This window comes from Anser brachyrhynchus (genome assembly GCF_964034855.1).
Source record: "Anser brachyrhynchus genome assembly, contig: SCAFFOLD_149, whole genome shotgun sequence".
NCBI lineage: Eukaryota > Metazoa > Chordata > Aves > Anseriformes > Anatidae > Anser > Anser brachyrhynchus.
The window spans coordinates 308,588-331,836 of record NW_027664114.1 but is presented as its reverse complement, the minus strand read 5'-3'; the positions used below and the strand labels follow the sequence as shown (position 1 = coordinate 331,836).

Below are 23,249 nucleotides of genomic sequence, written 5' to 3'. Positions count from 1 at the left end.
GCTTTTTTGCTGTAGGTACTGGAATGTTTTACACAGAGTAACAGCTTCAAGAGGATGGCTTAGTGATTAAGACTAACCTCTGAACTTTTAAATAAGGGGTAATTAGCATTACTGACAATTCTGTGACTCAGGTCCCTACTTTGCTTTTTGAACATATGATTGGAATGAATTTGGTGAATTAAATGATTTTTTCACAGTCTGAAATATATTCAAATTATTCACTTTGGCTGCTGAACCAAAAATCAGTTATTCAAAGCTCATTCTGACATAGATGAGGCATAGCAGGAAAGTTGCTGCTATCAGTGGTGTGCTGCTTGTGCACAAGCAACACTTTGGGGCTGTCAATCTGATTTCTTTCTTGAGTGCCAATTCACTAACGATAAAAATGTATGATGACAGTCAGGACATACTTTCATGAAAACGTGAAAACTGTGGTGTATATTAATTGTAGCATTGAGTAAGTGATGCTGTTTTCTGTTTTGCAGCTTTTGTTTTACATTCAGGACAGCGATGATGTTTATGGCGTAATAAAGTTTTATCCTTTGGAGAATCAGAAGATTGAAAGTAATCCAACAGGACGCTTTTTATCCTTGAGTTTTGTAAGGGAGAAAGGAACAGTTGGAAATGTGCAGTTAGTTTATACTGCACTGTATATTCCAGCTGGAGCTCTGGATCCTGAGAGAGCAAAAGATGGCATTCTAAATATGTCTAGAAACAGCATCCTCCTGTTTCCAGAAGGAAAAACACATCATACTTTGAGTATACCAATAAGAAAAGATGCATTTCTTCAAAATGGTGCTCATTTCCTCATACAGGTATCTCAGCTGTTTTGTTTTTGTTTTTGTTTTTTAGCTTATTTAATATGAGGAATATGATTCAATAATTGATCCTTCCCCTTGACTGTAATTTAAATGACCATTCCTGTAAAAAAAAAAAAAGTGCTTAGCTCTGAAGCAAAGATTTTCTTATTTAAAAAGACATCTTTCATAACTATGCTATAAAGTTTTCTATCCCTAATCATTAGTAATTAAACAAATTTTAAAACTAAAGAGGATTCAGGTACTAATCATGGAATTTATCAAAATGAGATCAGCGTTGTCTGTTGCTTGCCCCTTGAAGCATGTTTCTGCTTGGCCTCTGACTTGGAACGTGAAAAAAATAAGGTTCTTAAAATTAAATTACTGAAGCAGGAAAAATTTCAGAAATGACATGCAAGTAAATGTATCTTGGGCTTGATACAGGTCCTTCTCCAGCAGGTCATCCCCCAGCCTGTACTGATACTTGCGGTTGTTCCTTCCCAAATGCAGGACTCTACACTTGCTCTTGTTAAACCTCATCTGGTTTCTTCCTGCCCAACTCTCCAGCCTGACCAGGTCCCTTCCAACCCCTACAATTCTGTGATACTGTGATCTTTGCTCTTCCAGCTGAACTATTCTAAATTAAAAAGGGTCAAATATACATTATATATTATATGTATATTATATTGCATTTATATATAAATTTGTTAGGAGAACTTACTTTTTTTTTTCCCTGTATAGTTTTCTTCACTTTTTTCTTTCCTTTTTTTTTTCTATCTCAATTTGTAAAAGATAACTTTTATCATCGTTGAAGGTGTTGATGTTATATCCATGAATTTCAAATTTGCCAGGTTTTATATTTTCCTTATAGTCTACCAAAGACGTTGTAATCACTTCTAAGACCTTTGAAAGATTTCCTCCCTCCACATCCTTCTCCCTACATTCTCTTACAGGAGGAATAATGAGAACAAAAAGTTTTGCCAGAATTATATTGTTTATCTAATATGCAATTTTATTTATTTATTTATTTATGGCATTCACAGTTAGGTTAGGAATTGCCTTCTGAAATACTAGAACACGTTAGTATGTTTTATGATTGCAAGAGGTTTGAGAGATCCACAAAATTCTTAAATGTCTAATTCCATGTATTCAATGTTTTTTTTTTTTTTTTTTTTTTTTTTGTCCTTTGACTGTAGTCAAGACACACATCTGATAAATATTTCAGAATGTTCAGTCATTCCAAGCACTTTGCCTGGATTTTCAAACTGTAGATTCCAATCTGTTTTTTTTTTTTTCTGTACTTTCTCCATGAACTATAAATAAAATCTTTGTTTGAAGAAATTAAATCAGAGGAGCTTTCCAGCTCAAATAATTAATTTAGAAACTCATAGAGAAGGAAAACACCACTATTTATCACTGTGACAATCCTTCTGCATCGTGAATAAATGATAATCTCAGTGAACATGTTTAGAATGAGTTGTACTTAGGCAAAATAAAGAATTGACTCAGGAATCAGCAGAGAAGCAAATGAAACTGTAGGATGAATAAAGGTACAGGAGATAATGTTAATGTGAGATATATTCCTTAGTGACACCTTCAATTAAATAACGTGCTGTAATCAGAGATGCGGTTTTTGGTATAGCTAGGAAGATTAACTCTGAAAATTAAGCTCATAAACTAATTGTTATTGTTCAAATAACTATATATTTTTTTCTCTTTGTACTGGTTTCCTTTAAAAGGTACTAAAGGAAACATTGCAGAAAGAGTAAAATCTCTGTTCTTTATTGATTATTACTTTATTCCAAAGGTACCATACAGGATCCAAATACAGCATACACTTTAAATAGAGCAAATTGTTTTGGCTGTGTAGTATTTCAGAAAGTTTACTGAGCTAATAACCGCACAATGGTGCACTTTCATCCTGTTAATTGCAGAATCGGGGCCTATGCTAGGAGAAAGCTCAGAAAAGAGGAGAAACAAACAGTGCCATCATCTGTTCTTCAGACTTTTGATAACAAGTTGGAATGGTTGAGAATCAGTTACTAAATACAGTATTTGTAAAGCATTTCCATCTATCATCAGATAAATGTTCATGCATATTTCTGGGTGTTACTCAAGCAGTTGTGGAACAAAATATGATACAGCCCACATATTTATAGAGTTTGGTTTCAAGAACTGTAAGACTTTAAAAATCATCTTTTGAAATGGTGAACCATGATTACTATATGAATTTAAGAAAGGCCACTATTTTATCCCCCAAAAATAAAGCTTTACTCTGTGATAACACCTGATAACTCCAAGAAAAAATGTCAGTGGGAGTTTATGCCCCAGTGAAATGTTCACAGAAATATATGCAAATCTGTTATGGAAACATTTATTGTAATGATGCATGTAGACAGAATCACATGGAATAAATAATATTTAAAGGAAATAATTAAACAGGCAAGTTCTGCTTTCCTTGGTGTGTCACTACTGGTGCTGGGCTTAGCGAGTGATGCTTCCCTTTTAAAGAAAAGGATGAAAAAAAATCTATTTCCTCTTAGTATCTATAATCTATCAGAAATGCAGTGACAAGTAAAATACAGTTTTGAAATACTGTACTGAATTTAAATTCTTAATGTGGCTCTGGTAGTTCTTAGATAGAGAATTCCTTAAAATTTTGTGGAGAGGAAAGAAAAGTGGATTATTATTTGGCTGTTTGATCAAGGGCTGTAAATTATTATGACTTCAGTGATTTCCCTAGATTTTTATCAATGCAAGCCACAAAAAATGATGTTAGACAATTGCCTATGCTGCTCATCAATGACTGTTGTTAATAGCTCTAGTAATGTGTCAGCTGATCTGGAACAGAGTCTCTCTCTCTGGCTTGATCTGTGTTTAATTACATACACTAACATGATTTGTCTGGGAGGTGTACCATTCTGCTGACAGCTCAACAATATCCACTTAATTTCTTTGACATGTCTACTTACAAATTTTTATAACAGCAGTGCTATCAGTAGGAAGAATTTGCTCTGGAGATGTATACTTCCTTTATATGAAAATTACTCTGAAATGTCAGAACTGTTCTGACTTGGTGCTGAGGCTTCTTATTTCTCACTTTTCTTTTACTTTTTCCTACAGCTGGAAGGAGTTGAACTGGTGAATAGAATTCCTCTAGTCCCATCTGTGAGTCCTAGATTAGGCGAAATTCGAAATATTTCTTTGAGGATTACTCCAGATATTGCAAATGGAGAAATAGGCTTTATTAGCAATCTACCGATTATTCTTTCTGAACCAGAAGATTCCCCTGCTACGCTGGTAAGTAAGCCTTTTTATATTGTCTTTTGCTATGGAAAACTTATTTGGAGAAGGTGGAGTTTGCTGTATTCAGTGTAGCATTTGACAATTAATGTGAGGAAAAGCCTTCCTGTAAGTTCTGTCTTATCCTAAATATTCTCTTCTTTAAAAAAAAAAAAAAATGCTCTGAAATAATCTGTTACTGATTTCCAGAGAACTGAGATTGGTCTTTGCTTTCTGTGTAAGTATCTAAAACCAGTTAGCCCTTGATGCTCACACAGAGCAAAAGATACTGCAGTTAGTCTCTCTCACCAATTGCGAGCATAGTCATGTAAAGTAGGACTGAGACAAATCCTGAATAAGATAGATCATTTCCCATTCTCAAATTAGAACTGGCCAAACTTTTGTTTTTATTATTATTTATTCAAATAGTAATTTGCAAGGGAGTAATCGGTTTTGCATCTACTTTTGCAAGTCACAACAAATTAATGTGTTTCACAGGTTTCCATTGCATTGCATCGAGATGGGACTGATGGTCAAGCAACTGTGTTCTGGAGTTTGAAACCCTCTGGTCCCAATCAAAAGGCGGTAACACAGGATGATATAAGTCCTTTTAACGGCTCCGTGGTTTTCTTATCTGGACAAAGTGATACCACAATTAACATCACCATTAAAGCTGATGATGTACCTGAAATGAACGAAACTGTGTTATTAACTTTGGACAGGTATTGTACCCTATTCTCTATTCATATGTATCAGCTGCAGTACTCGATTTATGCATAACAGATTAGCACAGTGTTAATTACATGGTATTGCTTGCATTGTGTTGATATGTGTCTGAAGAAATAGTGGGCCCTTGTTTCAGACTGTGTATGGGTTCTTTGACTGGAGATCAATGTAAGAAACCATTTTGCATTTATTATCTAATGACTTAACTGTTTATATTTTCATGAAAATTCTGTATGCTATTTAGAAAGTTCTTTCAGTTTTGATCTTTTTTATAGCTCTTGGTTTTAACACTTTTTTTTTTTCGGAAAAATAATATTTAGTAAGATAATGGGAAAAACTAAAGTGAGAACTAAAAAGCAATGCAGAACTTTTTCTGTCAGAAAAAACATTTATAACTTGGGTGTCACTGTAGAATTAGACTTGCAGTTTATTTGTTTGATCTGCATGTTCAATATTCCTTGATAATTAGATACTTCTGTCAGCTCATAGCCCCCAGAATATCCCAGTGTGACTATTATTGCAGTCTTCTGCTAATGAGAATGCAGTGGGGTTTCTGAAGCACAGTGTTCTGGTCTCCCTTCTCATCTAGTGGAGGATTTTAGGATAACAGGCTGTAAGGGCCCTCAGGTGATACTATTATCTGCATGTGAACACTGTTCAGAAAACTTAAATTAGTTTATAATCAGGAGTCTTTTCCCTCTTTGAGTTACTAACAAGAGTGTCTTGGCTATATCGTCTGTCCTGCTTCCCACAGCTCAGTTACATAAGTAAATACAGAAATACCACCACACGTGCTCTTGTATTACCTCCTATTTGTCTAAGGTACATTTTCCACTTTTACTGAAAACATACTACAGTGGTCTGCCAGCACCAGCTTCCACACTGAACATCTACTACTTACATAGTCCTTACCTTATGCAGAAGAAGTATTTTTATTCTGTACAGGAAGCGTAGGCTAGCTCTTAGATATCCACAACAGATATCCACAGTGATTCCACATTAGCAAACAATAGGCAAGAAGCTCCTCACGCTGTTGTTGATCACTAGAAGATCCCATTTCAGAAAACATGGTTTTCGAACATCTTTATGGCACACAGGGAAGATGTTATTCCTTTGCGGGATTGGCTTGCTTGATTAAAAGGTGGCTGGTTAATGCATGTAGTTCAGAACTAGTTATTTTATTCTACCTTGGCTACTCATTACATTAAAAAGGCAATCCTTTTCAGAATAAAAACAGAGACTATTGCAAGCAGTTCTCCGCTTTCTTTCTGTGGGAGAAACTGGTTTGTCTCAAGGAATTTTTTTAGAGTCTCTGGCACAAAGGGGGAAACTAGGATTAGAAATGATGGTTCAAGTTTTGAGTGTAAGGTGGCCAAGAATGCAGAGTGGTATTGAGGTAAACAAGTAAGTAGATAGAAGTAAGCAGCATGAAAGGGTAACTTTTTTGATTCACGTGTGTGAAAGTACAGTTTTCTGCCATTTATCCTGAGTTACAACTGTAGGCTATACCTTGAAAATGGTGGCTGCAACAGGGATTGAACTGGCAGCTGAACAAATACAACCAGTGTTCTGCTTTTGCTGTGTATGGTGCAAGCCGTAGGCTCTGTTGATCATGAAGTGGATGGTGAAAAGTGTGCCAACAGTAAGCAGCTTTCCCACACTTGGCAGGGTCAGAGAGTGAACCGAGGAACAGGTGGTCTGTCCTGGAAAAAGAAGTAAGCAAGGAGGAGATAGAATCTGAACTTTTCTCTAGACCTTGGTAGCATCCCTCACTTCAACTAATTAGCAGAAGCCAAGAATGAAATGACTGCAGAGATCATCCTTTCAGTACTAGACATGACTCTTCAAATTAGGGTTGAAGGATACTGGCAGGGTTACGTGTACGCCCGTGCTATTGCTTTCAGCCTGGTTGGTATTTTGTGGACAAATAGAAGATTTCAGTTTCCGAGGCTGGCAGCCAGCACCTCACAGCAGTAGTGAATGAGCATGAAAACAAAGACGCACTGTGCTGTAGATGTGCTTGTACTGTTCCGTAAATTGTAGCATAAGTCAGCGAGAAAAGAAAGCATGTAAGAATTTTAATGAAACTACAGACATAGACATATGTTCATAAGCATTCAATGTATTGCAATTATTAATAGCACGGGTAAAATAATCAAAATAATTAGTTCTAACAAGGATGTATTATTTACGGCTTAGTGGTATTGTCAAGGCAGTTCAATTTTAAATAAGCTTTAAGTGCATCCATAACTATATTTTTTCCAAGCCATTAAAAACAATGTTATCCTTTCTTGCTTTATGCTCTCTATACTTAGACCACAGATATTAAAACTAGCTCTGAATTTTGTCCACAAACTGGAGGAAAATGTATAACATGAAAAATATGATTCCAAAGAACACAGATGAGTAATGATGAGTAATGAAGGAGCAAGAGAGTCTTGTATCTGCTGAAGCTTCTTTATATTTTCTTTTTTTAGGAGCAGATTCAGGTTGAATGCCTGCCCTATCTGAATAGGCCTGAATTGAGACCAAGCATAAATAAAACCAGATGTCTGTAGTGAAATCTATGTGAGAAAGGAAAGACCTTGGTCTTCTTGATGAATGTAGGTGGAACAGGCCATGGAAATTGTGTGTGTGCTTTGTGAGAGCATATATGCATACTAGGGCTGTTCATTTTACCTGGTAAGCACAAACAGAAATCAGTTTTTTTTAAATCTGATTGCTGTTTTTTCCTTCTACACAACGTAATCTCTCACTGGCAGTTATCAGCCCCCCAGTTAAGGTGCAGACAGCTATCAGTTTGGCACCTGGCACAACCAGAGGGCCAGAACCTGCAGGGTATGTGGGCTGGGGACGTGGCCTGTGTTTGTGCTCATGAGTGAGTGGTGGTGAGACTGAGAACTTGGAGACTTTGGGATCTGGGGATAAATCACTTTTATTTTGTGGAAGTGATAATCAACAAACAGACAACTGTTTAGGCAGTCCTTATGCTCCAGCATTTTTTGAGTCTTAACTCATGGAAGTTAGGATGCCAGAACAGATCCATATGCATATGTTACGACATAAATCTCATTTACTATATATAATAAACTGAAGCAACGTTATTTGAAGATTTTTATTGTTCTAGTGATTTCTGTGATGGGATACAGATTTCCATAGGCTGACATTCTGTCATCAGTTTATGTGGAAAATGATTAGACCTATGAGTTATGAAGTAATTTTTTGAAAATTACAAATGTAAAATACAGACTTGACTATTTCACTGTGAAATATCTGGCAGTTTTTAAACATTTTTGGGTTTTAGAGGTTGCTACATGTCAAAAAGTTAGAAAAGCATAGGAGGGCCATTTAAATCACTGTGTAGTGTTGATGGACAGGGCTTAAGGGTTTATGTGTTGTGGGTTACTCACTGCCATACTGCTTAATGGAGCTAGGATTTTCTCCTTACTTGGTAATTCCCTTTGGTTAGTGTCTGTTTCAAAACCATATCTATCTTACTTATGTAAATTTTCATAGAATCACAGAATAGCTTGGGTTGGAAGGGACCTTAAAGATCATCAGTTTCCAACCCCAGTGCCATGGGCAGGGATGCCACCCATTAGATCAGGTCGGCCCACAGCCTAGTCCAACCTGGCCTTGAAAACCTCCAGGGATGCCTCAAGGGTTTGATCAGACTGCGTTTTAACGGGGAAAAAGTCATTTGAAAATAGTAGAATGTTGAAATGAGTGCGCTGGACACCTACTGCTTGTTTTCATTACTTCTCAAAATAACAACATATCTCTCCTGCTATGACTCAGAAAAATTAAAATAGCCTCAAAAATCAAATAAATGATGGATTAAACCTGGAGAGAAGGTGTTTCCTCTGATGAGAGGCACTATGGAAAGTCTAATGTGGCAAATCCTACTTTAATGCAGTTCTTTAGAGCTAGAGCCTGCCTCTAATTAAATCAGTAGATAATCCTGAAAAAATTGAAGAGGGGGTGAACACTGAATGCAAGCAAATTGAGTAATGTTCCACAAGCAATTTCACTTCCCCCTTTTTGAGATACCCTGATAGAAAAGAAAGTCTTTTAGAGAAGTGTGGTTTAATAATGACAGCCGTGTAGATTCACAGTGGAAATTAAGTTTCTCATGTGTCTTTCAGAACACTCAGGTTCTGCAGAAATTCCAGATTTTGTCAAAAGTTATTAACTTCAAAGCTATTTTTCATTTATTTATTTAATTATTTTGTGGTTCTAGTTAGTTCTTAACATTGAAATTCTCATGGTACCTTAAACTTAGTCAAAACTCTAATTTCTCCTATTTTCTTGTACTGCATGTTTAAAAAAGTGTAAGAAACATTTTGAAGCTCCTGTCAGTTGTCCTAATTCATCTGTAGTTCTTGCTACATAATAATTATGATTTTTTTTACTGAAAGAATTTCCCTAATGATCAGTCATTTCACATTAGTCTTGTTGTATAAGAAATGCTTTACACACTTTGAGGTTGTATTTCTTTTGGCAGCATCATAAGCATTGCCAGGGTTTACTGTCTGTGACGATATGAAACTTCATGTCCATACATAGCCATTTTACAGGAAAAAATAAGCTGAGGATAAAAACAGGGAAGTGGCTTTCCCAGTGATTGGTATCACCTTATTCCTGGTCAAGAGTTCTTTTCACTAGCTGGAGGAGCTGCTGGCCACGGTTAAGCCACCATGTCAAAGCAGCTGTTTTAACTTTTATTGCTGCTTCTGAATAGCCCTCTTTGTCCTGTTTCCATACTGCTGTCAGAGGAACACCTAAAGAGCTGGTTTCACATACCACGAGGAGTGAAACGGGACTGAACTGGACCCGTGTAGTGTCAGGCAGTCTGGGAGCATCTCCTCCGTGGTGTAAGGGTGGTATATGAACGCCCCTCTGTTCTTCGAGGTTGGAAGTGCACGTGGCAGGGGATGGGGCTGGTGTCCTGGCAGCTCTCTGGTGGCACGGACCCTGTGTCCAGCCCCGTAGCTCCTCCGGGTCGATCTGAGCTGGCTGCTGGAAGTATTATGCAGCTATTTGCTGAACGCTTCACCTTGCCTGGTTTAGCCCTGTATGGACTTAGGTTTAGCACATGAAGAGTACACTGAACCGAAAAGCAAGCATTTGGATTAAAAGGATAAAAGTTTGCAGGATGTGAGTATGATAATTGCATTACAATGTAATTGTTCAAAACAATAGAATTGGGATTTTTTTTTTTTTATTATTCCTAGAAAAAAGTAAACCTGTGAGAATACTTTACAACAAACATTTTGGATTTAAATTTAAAATGTACTTTCCTAATTTATCTTTGTTCTCTTAATTCTTCTTTTTTTTTTCAATACTATTTTTTAAAAATTTCTTGTTAGGGATATGCATTCTATGTTATGAAAAGTTACATGTATATGCCTTAGAGTATAGATATAAAGAATACTACTGAGTGCACCATTCTTCGAATCACAGAATGGCTCAGGTTGGAAGGGACCTTAAAGATCATCCACTTCCAACCCCTCTGCCATGGGCAGGGATGGCACCTACTAGATCAGGTTGGCCACAGCCTCATCCAACCTGGTCTTGAATACCTCCAGGGATGGGGCAGCCACAGCTTCGTTCATTCATTGTTTGCTTAACAGCATCTTGGAGCTGGAAACCTAAACCTAGCTGCTTCTATTAAGTTTCTGCATAGGATGTTTTATGACTTTTTGGAGAAGTAACTAACATTACTGTGCCAGGGCAGTGATAGCGGTCTGACCACTCATGATATCAGCCAGAGAAAAAAAATGACCAGATAATAAATAAATAAACAAACAAACAAACAAATAAGTAAATAAATAAAAGGATCCAGGTGTTCAAGATGGGGTTTGTATGGAGAAACCACCTGAACAATGTTCTTTTTTACCAGTTGATGGACTGAATTTTACTGGTTGCTTCCTGACCTGAAAGCTGTCTAGGTTTAATACATATCAAAAGCTCACTTGATATAGTGATTCATTTTTATTTTCTGTTGTAAATTATTTTACTAACAGCTTAGCGATATAATTAAATTTTAGCATTACCAACTCTGGAATCTTCTCCTTGATCTTTTCATTGTGTTAATATTTTGCTGTTTTTTGAATGCTTTTGCATGTTTCTGAGGGAAGGGAGAATGTCTCAATATATACCTAGCTTCAGTGAATATCAATAACAAATTTCAATTAATTCAGACTTCCTATTCGAAAGAACGTCTGTGAATGTATTTACTTCTCAGAATTTAGAGTGAACTCTTGTCTGTATTGAATTCCAAATTTAAATTATTTTTGAGATTAGTGGAGCCCAATTATCACCTTACAAACACTGTTTTAATCTGTTTTTGGTGCTTTGATAGACGATACAGTTTTTGTATTTAATGTATTTTTGATTAAGAAAGCCAAAATACATGATTACTATTGCAGAATAATGCTGCCCTTTTGACTGACTTCATGTGGCAGTTTTGTTATAAATGCTTGGTTGAAACTTGATTTAATTTTTTAACCTTTTGATTAGCAAATACCTTTTCCTTTCCCCTTTTTCTTTTCTTTTTTTTGTCCCTTTATTTCCTTGTCCCCTCTTTTTCCCCTTTTTCTCCTTCTGCTTCTCTTTCTTATATTTGTATTTATGTTATACATGTATATATACTACTTTGGTAATCTGATTAACTAAAAAATTGTTGTAAATGAGGTTTGCTGTGATTTTGTGCCTAATTACTTTTCCTTGTGTACCCATCAGTACTCTTTCTGTGCTTATCTGTTTTTATCATTACTTTGTCAGACTGATGAAACACCATATCACAGAGGCACGTAGATGTATTTCCCTAATAAAGGGTTATAATCGTGGATGGCTGCTGCAGTTGTGATCACGCAGTCAGTAATCAAGCTCTTTGAGGAGGGCTTGGTAGGGAACACCTTGAGTGGCTCTTGACATGCTGAATTGGTCATGGGGTCACTCCTCCTAAGTGGGAACTGCCCACTTGCTGGCCTTTGTCAACAGGAAAATGCCAAGCAAGCAGGGTTCCCATAAAAAGAACATTATAAACTTTTGGAAAGTAAAAAGAAAGCCTTCTTTTTTTTCTTTTTCTTTTTTTTTTTTTGTCCCTTTTGTTAGTTTTTTGTTCTTTTATAAGATGGGTAGTATTGAAATTTTAGTAAGTGGCACTTTCATTACTTTCTACATCCTCTTTTTTTTTTTTTTTTTTTCCTCTGTGTTGACAGGGTAGAGACAGAAAGGTTTGTCGTGTTCTTTGGGTAAGTGCGGTGAACTGTTTTCTGTCCTCAGTGAATCAATGCTTTGTTTTAGAAGTGGTTGGTTTGGACAGAAACTGTCTTTATCATTTCTTTCCCCCCCAAGAATCACGTCTCTGCATCTCTTCAGACAACGCATGCTTCCCCTTTGGTGTTTCGTTTGATGGCATGGGGTTCTTGCTTGAAGGCATTTCTTTATGTAGGATCTGTGAATGATGAAAGTTATGAATGCATGGCTCAGTGTTTGATATTTGAGTGTTTCATGGAATAATGAATTAATTGTTTTAAACTGCTACAAATACAGTTTGCCCCAACTAAATGGCTGAACTGATTAGAGTTACAGAGTAATTTTCTCTAGTCAAAGACAAGGAAAGTTATCTTGATTTAGACTAACATGCATATAATTTATATAACTGTTGTGGTTTAACCCAGCCGGCAGCTAAACACCACACAGCCGTTCGCTCACCCTCCCCCCTCCCTCTCTGGGATGGGGGGAGAGAAACGGGAAAGTGAAGCCTGTGAGTTGAGATAAAGACAGTTTATTAAGACAGGAAAATAATAATAACAATAATAATAATAATAGTGATAATGGTAATAGTATTAACAATAATAATGTGTAAGAAAACAAGTGATGCACAATGCAATTGCTCACCACCCGCTGACCGATGCCCAGCCTATTCCCGAGCAGCCGGCCCCCCCACCCCGGCCAGCCACCCCTATATATTGTTTAGCATGACGTCAGATGGTATGGAATACCCCTTTGGCCAGTTTGGGTCAGCTGTCCTGGGTCTGTCCCCTCCCAGCTCCTGCTGCACCCCCAGCCTGCTCGCTGGCAGGACAGAGCGAGAAGCCGAAAAGTCCTTGGCCTGGTGTAAACACTGCTCTGCAACAATTAAAACATCAGCATGTTATCAGCGCTCTTCTCATCCTAATCCAAAACATAGCACCCTACCAGCTACTATGAGCTACTTAACTCTGTCCTAACTGGAACCAGGACAATAACACAGGTTATTTTTTCTACCGACTTTTTTTTTTTTTAAACATGTAACAAACATGAGCACGTTACTCTATTAAATAGGTATTACCTATTTTGCATCCTGTACCCTGTCCTGTAGACTGTGCTACAACAATGCTAAGTTGTTTTTGTGTGTGTAGGTTCCAGTTACTTAAAACGTGCTTCTGGACACAGTTCTGGGCCTGATTTCAAAAACTGGATATAATAGATCACATTTCTTCATGAAATAGTGTTTGATAAAGTCTAGGTTGTAGCACAGTGAAAGCACAAAAATATGTACAGTATGCAGGACCACGATTTCATTGAAAAATACAATACTGACAGGAAACGTGAAAGATGCAAAGGAATCTAAGTACCTAAAACTACATGTAATAAATCATATGCAGACCATCAATCTGAAGGTGTATTCTTGATGCATCCTGCAATAGTGCTTCTCTGGAATTTTTAATATAAGAAATTTAAAATGATGAAAATTACTGCTTCTGAGGAAAGGCAAGCAAGTAATATGCAAGGTTCATTACTGTTATCAGATACTGCCCATTCCTGTCACAGAGTACGATCAAGATGGTGTAGGAGAAGCCCAGAGAGAGAAATCCTTTACTGAGAGGAATCTGAAGTATGCGTATTTGGTCAACGTACTTCATTCTTGCACCATTCAGCATGTGCTTTAAAGGAGTAATGAGAAAGGGGAATGAGTCTGAGCTACTGAGAGCAGGTCCAACATTTTGTAGAGTCAGACAGGGATCCTACAGGTAGTCTCCACATCTACAGAAGGCAGGCTAACACAGAGCTGAGGATGAAATCCATGGTATCGAGGGTCAAATTTCTGCCTCTTTATGTCAGTAGTAAACTTTGACAAACAAAGCAATAATGGAAATTTATGCTTTTCAGTGTAATCTCAGCATAGGTGATTTTGGAATTTCCTTTATACCTTGATCCAAGTACAAAGTAGTTCTGAATTTAACTAACTTTTTTTTTTTTTTTTTCCTGGCACTATTCTGTTTCTTTTCCTGTGTGTTGTGTGCATGTGTTATCAAAAACAGACAAACAAACAACAGAGTTACTAGCTATAAAAAGCTAATCAGAAACAAACAAACAAAAAGTTACTTCAGAGGCAATTATTTATTTTATTTATTTATTTATTTATTTTTTACGAATGGATAAAACATTCTGATGTTGTATCATTCTTAACTTGTTTTAATCCTTGTAGGTAACTGTTGGCTTTCATAATTTATTCATAAAATTTGTCAATATCCTGATCTCCTCTGTATGGATTTGCTAAACAGAGTTGCAACTTGAAAAAAACCTCTTACCTTCCTTTCTCAGGGTCAGTGTGGAAAATCAGATACTGAAATACGGGTTTACTACTTGTGAAATTACAATTTTGGAAAACGATGATCCTGGAGGAGTGTTCGAATTTTCTTCCTCTTCCAGAGGTCCCTACAGCATCAAGGTAGCTATCCGAGTAACGTCACTTAAACATTACAGACGACTTAGTTCTAACAGAGTGCTAGAAAAAGATTAATTTTATTTTTTTGCAGGAAGGGGAGTCTGTTGAGCTGCAGATTGTTCGCACTAGAGGAAGCCTCATCAGACAGTTTCTGCGCTACACTGTAGAACCAAGAGATAATAATGAGTTTTATGGAAGCACAGGAATTCTGGAGTTTAAGCCTGGTGAAAGAGAGATCATAATTACTCTACTGACAAGGATGGATGGGATTCCAGAGGTAAGAATTAATATTTTTCTCTCTTTAAATTGCATTCACATACATATTTGTTTGTCACTTACTAAAATATAGATGGTTTCACCTGTAAATACCAGCAATTTTTCTGTAACATTTGAAGGCTTTCTTTTTCTTAAGTGTGAGAAATAGATAGAGGAGGAGTGACTGAAAGGCCTATAAGATAGTCAAGCACCATATGAAAGCACTTTATATCAATACAAATCAGGTCTTGTCAGTCTTGCCTGAATATTCATTTCTCTGATATCTCTATTGTTTTGTAATCCCAGAAATCTGCACAATTTGAGGCATGTGTCTGTTGCTTTTCTCTTTGCTTTCTGCTTTTCTGTAGCTTGTTCCCTTTCCTGTGCATCAGCCATCCTGGATTCCATCAGGAAGTTTGCAAGGGTTTGATTTTACCACATTTATGTTAACATAAATTTTAGCTGCTGTGATTCAGCATTTTTTGCTGCCTTTACATGCACATTCCTATGCTGTATTTTGCATAAGCAGTTAGTTGTGTTTGTCTGATCCTGCTAATGAGCTGATCTAGGAGTAAGATGTCAGAAAGCCAGCTTTACAAAACATAAAGGTTTTAGGAAGGTTAATAATCTTTTTGTAGGGCCAGGTGGTCATCAGTCATGGATTGAAGGAGGGATGGAGGACCATATGATGAGGAAATCAGGGGATCACAGCAACTCCAACTTCAATTGCATAGGCTGCTGTAGAAATTCAGGTTTCTTTTCCCTACATACTCCAAAGAAAGGAGACATAAGAAGTCTGAACTCCACTACAGAAGCCAGGAACATAAGTTAATCTAGTAAAACTTAGGCACTAAAACAGCGGGTTATTTAATAGTTCCATTCCCAGTTTTTACTAGTTCATCAGCAGGCTGAGATAAAAGTATTTCCCTGCTTACAGCAGTATTATTAGACTAGGTAAGTCATCCTGCTGAAATGCTCAGGCAAAAACATACGAATTGTAGTGTCAGGACTAAAAAATAAGGAGGTCCTTTTATACTCTTCTATCTCCAAGAGTGGCCAAAAGCCACATACATGAGCAGGACATATATAATCACTTTCCTCCAGAATGCCATCCCAGCCTCCAATGGTGGGCAGTCCAAGGATGTCTGGAGTAATGGATGGTATCTTTGGGTGCCTTCAGATTTTCTTTCTGTTAATTGAAGCAGTTACGCTTTGAACGCAGGTAAGGTTTTAGCATCCATGACATTCTGTAGTACTGAACACCATTGTTTAATTGAATTGTATGTGAAGAACCAGTTCATGTGTGTTTCTTTACTGCTAACCACCAGCCAGTTTCACTGAGTTCTCCCCAGTGTAGAGTAATGCTGTTTTCTAGATAGATAAATGCAATATTTTTTTCTAATGTTCTCTGATACTTTTTTGAAAGTACCATGTCCCATTAGATTAATAAAGCCAGTTGATCAATTCTTTCTAAATTAGCATGCTGTCCATGGTTTAAAAATCTTTGCTTTACCTGTTACAAAGCCAGGAATCTTAAGAAGTCTTGGAGGAAAGAAAATTTACATTTCAGAGTGTGTTACAAACATTACTTGTGAAATTATGCGATTCTAAATTAAGTACACAAAATAAGTCCTTGCTTATAATAATAATAGACTTTTGGAGAAACTGATGCTTTTAGAGATAGAAAGTTCTAACAATTTCCTTTATTTGATAGCATTATACAAACGTTTATTGCATGTAGAATGTGTGTGATTTCATTTTAAGTTTGTATCGCTTTCTGCCTGATGGGGGACTGTGGACTATAGACCATTTTGTTTTTGATGTGGATGTTGAATATGTATTTTTGTTCTGACTGAGTTTCCCTCTTCTAGCTGGATGAGCTATATTCTGTGGTACTTAGTGGCTACAGTGAAATGCCAGGCAAGTTGGGGAATGCCACAATGGTCAATATAACCATTTTGAAGAATGATGATCCGCATGGTATCATTCAGTTTCTACCTTACGAACTAACAGTAACAATAAGTGAAAGCAAAGGAGAAGTCATCCATACCGGTAATTCCTTTTTATTAGAGTTACTTCTTTATCTGCTGTCTGCTTCTGCAAGTCTTATTTTCCCTGTTCTAGGATAACAGAAGTCTAGGAGACTTCTTACTAAAATCTCCACTCAGGACTTTACAGATTGGTACAATGCCAAGCAAGATGAGCAGCGGAGAGTGAAGTGGAGAAGTATGGGTGTGGAAAAACAGAGGGATTAACTGAGTAAAAAGGATTGCTAGAGAATTTTCCAGACAGGAGGGATGGAGTACTGATGTATGTGCAAAGTGCAACGTGGAGGTAGTAGCTCTGTTTGTGGAGAATGAAGAATGGGGTGTTATATAAGAGAAACGTAGAGTTAAATCTTCCTATGGGTGATTTTAATTGATCTATTCAGTTATCAATTACTTTTACAGGCAAGAATTAACATGTGAAATTAAAGCAGTTTGCACTGCTTTAGTAATCTGTCTTTGTGTGTCCTTTTCTGTAGCACTCCAACATGTTACTGGTTTCATAAGAAGTGAAATTGGTTATTATTGTATTTCCTTTTTCTCAGTTTCAGATGTTTCAGATGTTCCTTTTTGATTTCTGTTGCTCTGAATATGCACACTGACTCTGTTTATGTTTTTTAGCTGTTTACAGAGTTGTAAGAAATCAAGGAAACTATGGAAATGTTAGTGTGTCTTGGGTTGTTGATCCAGCATGTACCAATGACGTCTATCCAGAGCAAGGGACTATTTTATTTGATAATCTGGAGTTTTCAAAAAATATCACCATTTACTCACTGCCAGATGAGGTAAACACTTTTACAGTGTTTTGGGGTGAGAATATGGGACAAAGAGTAAGTACTAAAACATTAGAGTATAAGGAGAAAAAAGGAATGTGTGTTTCTCAAGAGCCTAATAACTTGTAGGAAATATCAAAATACTTGGGTAGAACTGAGATAATGTCTGCAAATCATAGAGAAATTTCAGAAGCTGTGCATACCTCTAAACAAAAAAGGTAGAAGCTGAGAGTAATTGTACTGTGGTAAAGTTATAGGAAAGTTTGACTGAAACTCGTATCTTGATAACTGGAATCCTAATTTCAATCCTAATCCTATATGCTGATAAATTTGAAGTAATATAAGAAAGATTACACCTAATGATAAATAAATAAAGCTGTAAAAAAAACTACATGTATCAGAAACATAAAACTGGAAGGTAACTTTTGGGTCATCTGTGCAAGATAAAGAGGAAGGGACTTACTTACAAAAACTGTAGATGGATGATAATTTCTGTATAACTGTATGAATTATCATCCCTCTTGAGACACATAAGGACTGACAAATAAAAACAACACTCAGAAATCTCTGGCTTATTAATCCCCCTAACTTTTCATTTTAAATTCTTCAGTGTTTTGTATGCTAGAAATTAATGTCTTAATACTTTCAGGTGCCTGAAGAGGAGGAAGTATTCACCATCAGTTTATTCAATGCTACCGGTGGAGCCAGGCTGGGCAATGTAACCACTGCAATTTTACAAATAACAAAGAATGATGATCCCATTTATTTTGCAGGTTAGATATTATTGTTTATAAATGTGGAATACATACACTACCTAAAACGGATTTTTTTCACAAACCAGATCATTGCGAAATCGTAATCCCAAAAGAGCAAGTGGAAAAGCTCCCCAAACTTTTTTTTTTTTTTGTATTTAGTTTATATTTGTTTCCTTCAGAACCTTCCCATTTTTTTGTGTGTGTCATTTTTCTCTTTGTTGATGTTGAGATCAGTTAGGAGGCAAGGTACAAAATATTCTCTCGTACCTGAATTATTTCCTACCTTTATCACATACATCTTATTGTTTCATTGAAGAGGAAGATCCTACTAGAGAGAATTAAGAAAACAGAGCAAATGCAAGCAACTCAGGCTTGAACTCAGACAGATTTGTTGCTTTTGTATTTTCAGAACCTGTGACAGTGAGTGTTCAAGAAGGAAGTGTTGCAAACTTTACAGTCCTAAGGAATGGATCTGCTGATGTCGCTGTTGTTGTCCAGTATATTACTGTTAATGGAGATGCAACAGCTGAAGAGGGAGACTTTGTTCCCAGTGGAAAGAACAGTGTCATTTTGTTTGATGTTGGAGAAAGGGAGCAGAATTTATCTGTGTATATCAACGATGATGATACCCCTGAAACTGATGAAACATTTTATATTATCCTTTTCAATTCTACAGGTAAGTCTTCCTTTTTTTTTTTTTTTTTTTTTGCTGGCAATTTCTTAGTATCTTGGTCTTATCATAAAGCAATATTTAAATGCCAAGAATTATACGAATAATGTTTGCTTCAAGATTTTTATACAATAAATGCATACTGTGTTTGAATTTTCATCCTTAATTATTTTATTGGAAACAAAAATCAAATGATAGAGTTGATACTTTGCCTGCAAAAACAACTGGAGTGAAAGTCCCTTTTCAAATATAAATGCTCCAAATTAGATGGACTTCAATACAAAAACACAAAGCAAAAAAAAAAAAAAAACAAAATTTAGTACCCAACAGTCTTAGGAAAAGAGGTATTCTTTTAGTTATTTTTTTCATGCTCCAGAGTGTATTACAAAACTACATGATTTTTGTAAAAACAAACAGAACTGCCATATTTTGGAGGAAGGGTATGTAATTGCTCTATTTTATTAGTAGCGAAAAGTATGCATACATTTTTTTCACTCTGAGACTATAGTTTTAAAAGGCTTAATTTGCAGAAAAATATATGTCACAATTTACCCAGGGGACCACCTCTAAAGAAAGGATTTATTACCTTAGAAATAACGTATTTTTGTTTATTTATTTATTTTTCAAAGTTTACACTTAAAAAGGAATGACCAAAATTATTCAGCCCATTCCTCACGTTTTTGAAATACATATCTTTTAGAATAAATTATCACTGTTATGTAATATACATGAGAAAATAAAAGTGAAGTATAAGAAATTCATAATTTTTCCAGAGCCCTAAGTATTTAATAAAGACCCTCCCCACACCTAGCTCCAACAAAACTCATGGTGTTGTGGGAGAGTCATTTGCAATTGTGTTATCAAATTTTAATTTACTGCCCTTCATTTTTTACTGTTCTCTAGTTGAGAGGTAATAACAGGCTCTGAATCTGCTGCAAATCTTTGCAATGCAAAGCAAAGCTGTATTGAATCAGCCATTGAAACCTGAGGGGCTGTAATTTAATAAAGCAAAGAAAGATGATGGCAATTAACCATCAGACTATACCTTCAGATTGTGTGACACGTTCTCAAAGTAAAATACCTACCAGGTATTCAATTCAAGATTAGGAAACCTAAAATTAGATTTCTTCATCTGTAAGCACGCTAAGCATCTTAGTTCTCATTACAGTCTCTGATGGTCTTAGTCTTTAGCAGTCGATAAGACTGAAGTGATTGAGGTCATGCTACAGTGGACACCCTGCGGCTGGCCTGTGAGTTTCTCACAAGGCAGCATTGATCTTGAGTTGAATCCTTCCCTGAACATTGGTAGCAGGCAGCCAGAGGTTGACAGGGAAAGCAGTAATTTGAGTATAAGGCAGCTAAGCTATTTCCCAAGGTCGGCTGGTATTCACTGTAGTACCCAGGTCTCTTATAAAATATCAGACTAGGGAAAGGATTAGACAAAACCATTCTTCTTCCTTCATAAGTTTTCTCTTTTGTTGTCTCTTTCTACTTTAATAACTTTCTTCAGGATCTACTGGTAGCTCCCAATACTACCCCATTGGGAACATATCATGGCTTTTCTCCTAGCACATGGGGAATGGGTATCCATAGCCTCCTTTTTCCTCTAAAATGAGCATCATATAGTTTTACAGCCATTCTAGAATCACTAAGAATAAAGAATATTTCTATACATATTCCTGAAAGCAAAAGTTGGTTTTCTTTCTATGATTGGTTACATACAGTGGCCTTGACTGTTCTGAAATTTTTTTGGGGACTGTTGTTCCTGAGAGAAAATACAAATAGAGGTATATGAAGTTAGAGGAATAAGCACATTGTTTAACGTGGAACAAAATTTAGTCGGACACTTTCAAAGAAGACAAAAAATGGGGTGGGTGTGGACACATTATGTTCATCTATGGACAATGCAATGGAGTTAGAATTAACATCCCTTAATATTTACCTGTACTAATATGCACACTGAAATCCTGCTAGCTTCCCATCTACATAATAAGAATCTTATGTTTCTTCCTTTTAGATATTCTTTGATATGGGAGTGAATAAACTCTTAGACATTGCTCATAGCTTGTATTTAGTTTAAATGCAATACTTTTCTTCTAGGTCTAAAGAAGGTCGGGGCTCTCTGAATACCTTACTCTTTTATTCTGTACCTCTGAATATCTTATTCTTTTGACTTGTCCAGATGATCAAACAGAAAATGTTACCTCACATAACAACTACATGCAAGGATACTGTGTAGTAAGAATCACATCTTCTCAGTTCATGTCATTTTTCCTGAAAATCTTACGTCTTGCTCTCTGGATGGTACACTACTTAAATACTTTTACTCTGATTTGCCTGCTGCTGAATACCTCAAATTCTGTTTTTCACTGACTTTTATAATTGTCCTTTTCTTTGTATAAAAGCAATTGTAGTGAGTAGAAAACATAATTGGATTTAGAGTTACCTACATTTCTGATTCCAATTTTAATAATAATAATTGTCCTCTTTTTTAGGAGATACAGTTATCTTTAAGGCTGGAATGGCAACAGTTATTATTGAAGCAAATGATGATCCTAATGGAATTTTCTCTTTGGAACCTTTAGAGAAGCCAGTTGAAGAAGGCAAAAGTAACATTTTTTGGTAAGTAACGTTTAAAGAATATCTTTGCACTCTTTTGGAACTGGTGTATGTGGTACTTTATAAATAGCACTTTGATTAAATCAAATGCACAAGTGTGCATTGATAGAAGTGCACTATAGAAAAACAGTTTTACAAAATTTTGGATTAAATGATTTGTAATGTGTTGAAGACATCACCTGTAATACTATGGAGTACACAGTAAATATTAAAAAGTGCACAGAAGCTCATGTTGAAATGTAACTAAATAAGACTTCAGCATTGATGTTCTGTTATAATCTCAGGAACCTGTAGATACAGAAAAATCTGAATGATTGAGCACAATATAACCTAGGCTGACAGAAAAAGAAAAAAAACCACTCAACAAATAGCTAAATAAAACTGTGTGGCACTAGGTGGCTTTTTGTACCCATCTTTGAAATTTTCAACTGCAAACTACTGTATTCTTTCTTTCTGTTTTTGTATTTTTTTTTTTCTTTTATCTGTTAATTACAGATTGAAATCTATACTTAAAGTCCGGATGTGACACTCTTCATTAGTCTGACCTTTGAAAGTATTTCCCTTTGTGCCACCATGATATATTGAAGAATTAGCAGGGTTAAAAATTGAATGCACTTGGCATCTCGCCTTGTTACATTCATTTCATAAATTTACTATGGGGTTTTAATTGGATGAAAAAATGATTTTTCGTTAAGAAATCTTGAGACAGGCTGTAAAGAGAAGTTAGGTCACAATAAATGCGATAGTGCAAATAGTTAGGGAAGAGGTTCTTCTTGCATTTAAAAAATCATCCTTTTTTTTTTGTCTGTTTGTTTTAAAGCCTTGAAGCAGATGCTTATGGCTGTGAATTGGTTCTTTATGCTTGTGTCAATACATCTGAAATATGAATAGTCTCAAGAAAAGAGGATATTAAGTTCATTGTGTGTTTGTTGTTGTGCTGTTCACTGTTTTGGGCTTTGTTGTTTTTTTGTCCTTTATAGTCTAATCTGCAGGATAATTTTTGTGGATTTGGTGGTGTTAAGAATATTGTTTTGATGTAAACATGCTTATATACAGGTGCTTTATGGAATTATAGGATACCAAGATCTCCAACATCTGAGGAACCTGCTCAGTCATCATTGATAAAATATATTTACTAGGGATCTGTCTCTTCCATACTGTCACTACTTTGACAGTTGTGTAGCATATAAAAAAGTGGTCAAAGTAGCATGTAACCAAACCACCGAAAACACAGAGGTTTTAATGAGGTAATTGGAGTTAGTGCAGCAGCGCTACACAGCTGGGATAGAGCACCCTGGTTAACGCCACAGAAGAAAAACCTTTGGAAGCAGAAACAACATAAATGTGTTGCTGTGGCTGGACTAGTTTAGCTGAACTAATTCTTCAACCTGATATAATCTATTTATAAGGCATTTTATGTCACCGTGCAAACCGACAGAAGCAAACTTCCTGTATGTAAGCGCACTCTTAATAAAGGCACTGTATGGGTCACTTTTTATTTGTAGTGCCTTTTTGAAATTAGTGTAATTGTGTTAGCAGATAGTTACCAAAAAAAAAAAAATCTTTTCATTTACTACGTTCTTAATCACAAATAACAGTAGATTTC

The 23,249-nt window shown here is 36.1% G+C and overlaps 1 protein-coding gene across 1 annotated transcript in view; it reads left to right on the top strand.

Moving 5' to 3' along the window:
• The window catches only part of LOC308186290 (adhesion G-protein coupled receptor V1-like), a gene marked incomplete at its 5' end in the record, with an annotated part of 33,686 nt that overhangs the window by 7,954 nt on the left and 2,483 nt on the right, over positions 1-23,249 (top strand). The window contains 11 exons of the mRNA XM_080608441.1: positions 486-815; positions 3,921-4,097; positions 4,578-4,801; positions 12,032-12,064; positions 14,403-14,529; positions 14,618-14,803; positions 16,653-16,833; positions 17,448-17,611; positions 18,249-18,372; positions 18,764-19,030; positions 21,520-21,646. Of these exons, the coding sequence (XP_080464567.1) occupies positions 486-815; positions 3,921-4,097; positions 4,578-4,801; positions 12,032-12,064; positions 14,403-14,529; positions 14,618-14,803; positions 16,653-16,833; positions 17,448-17,611; positions 18,249-18,372; positions 18,764-19,030; positions 21,520-21,646 (1,940 nt within the window). The remainder of the gene's footprint in view (positions 1-485; positions 816-3,920; positions 4,098-4,577; positions 4,802-12,031; positions 12,065-14,402; positions 14,530-14,617; positions 14,804-16,652; positions 16,834-17,447; positions 17,612-18,248; positions 18,373-18,763; positions 19,031-21,519; positions 21,647-23,249) is intronic.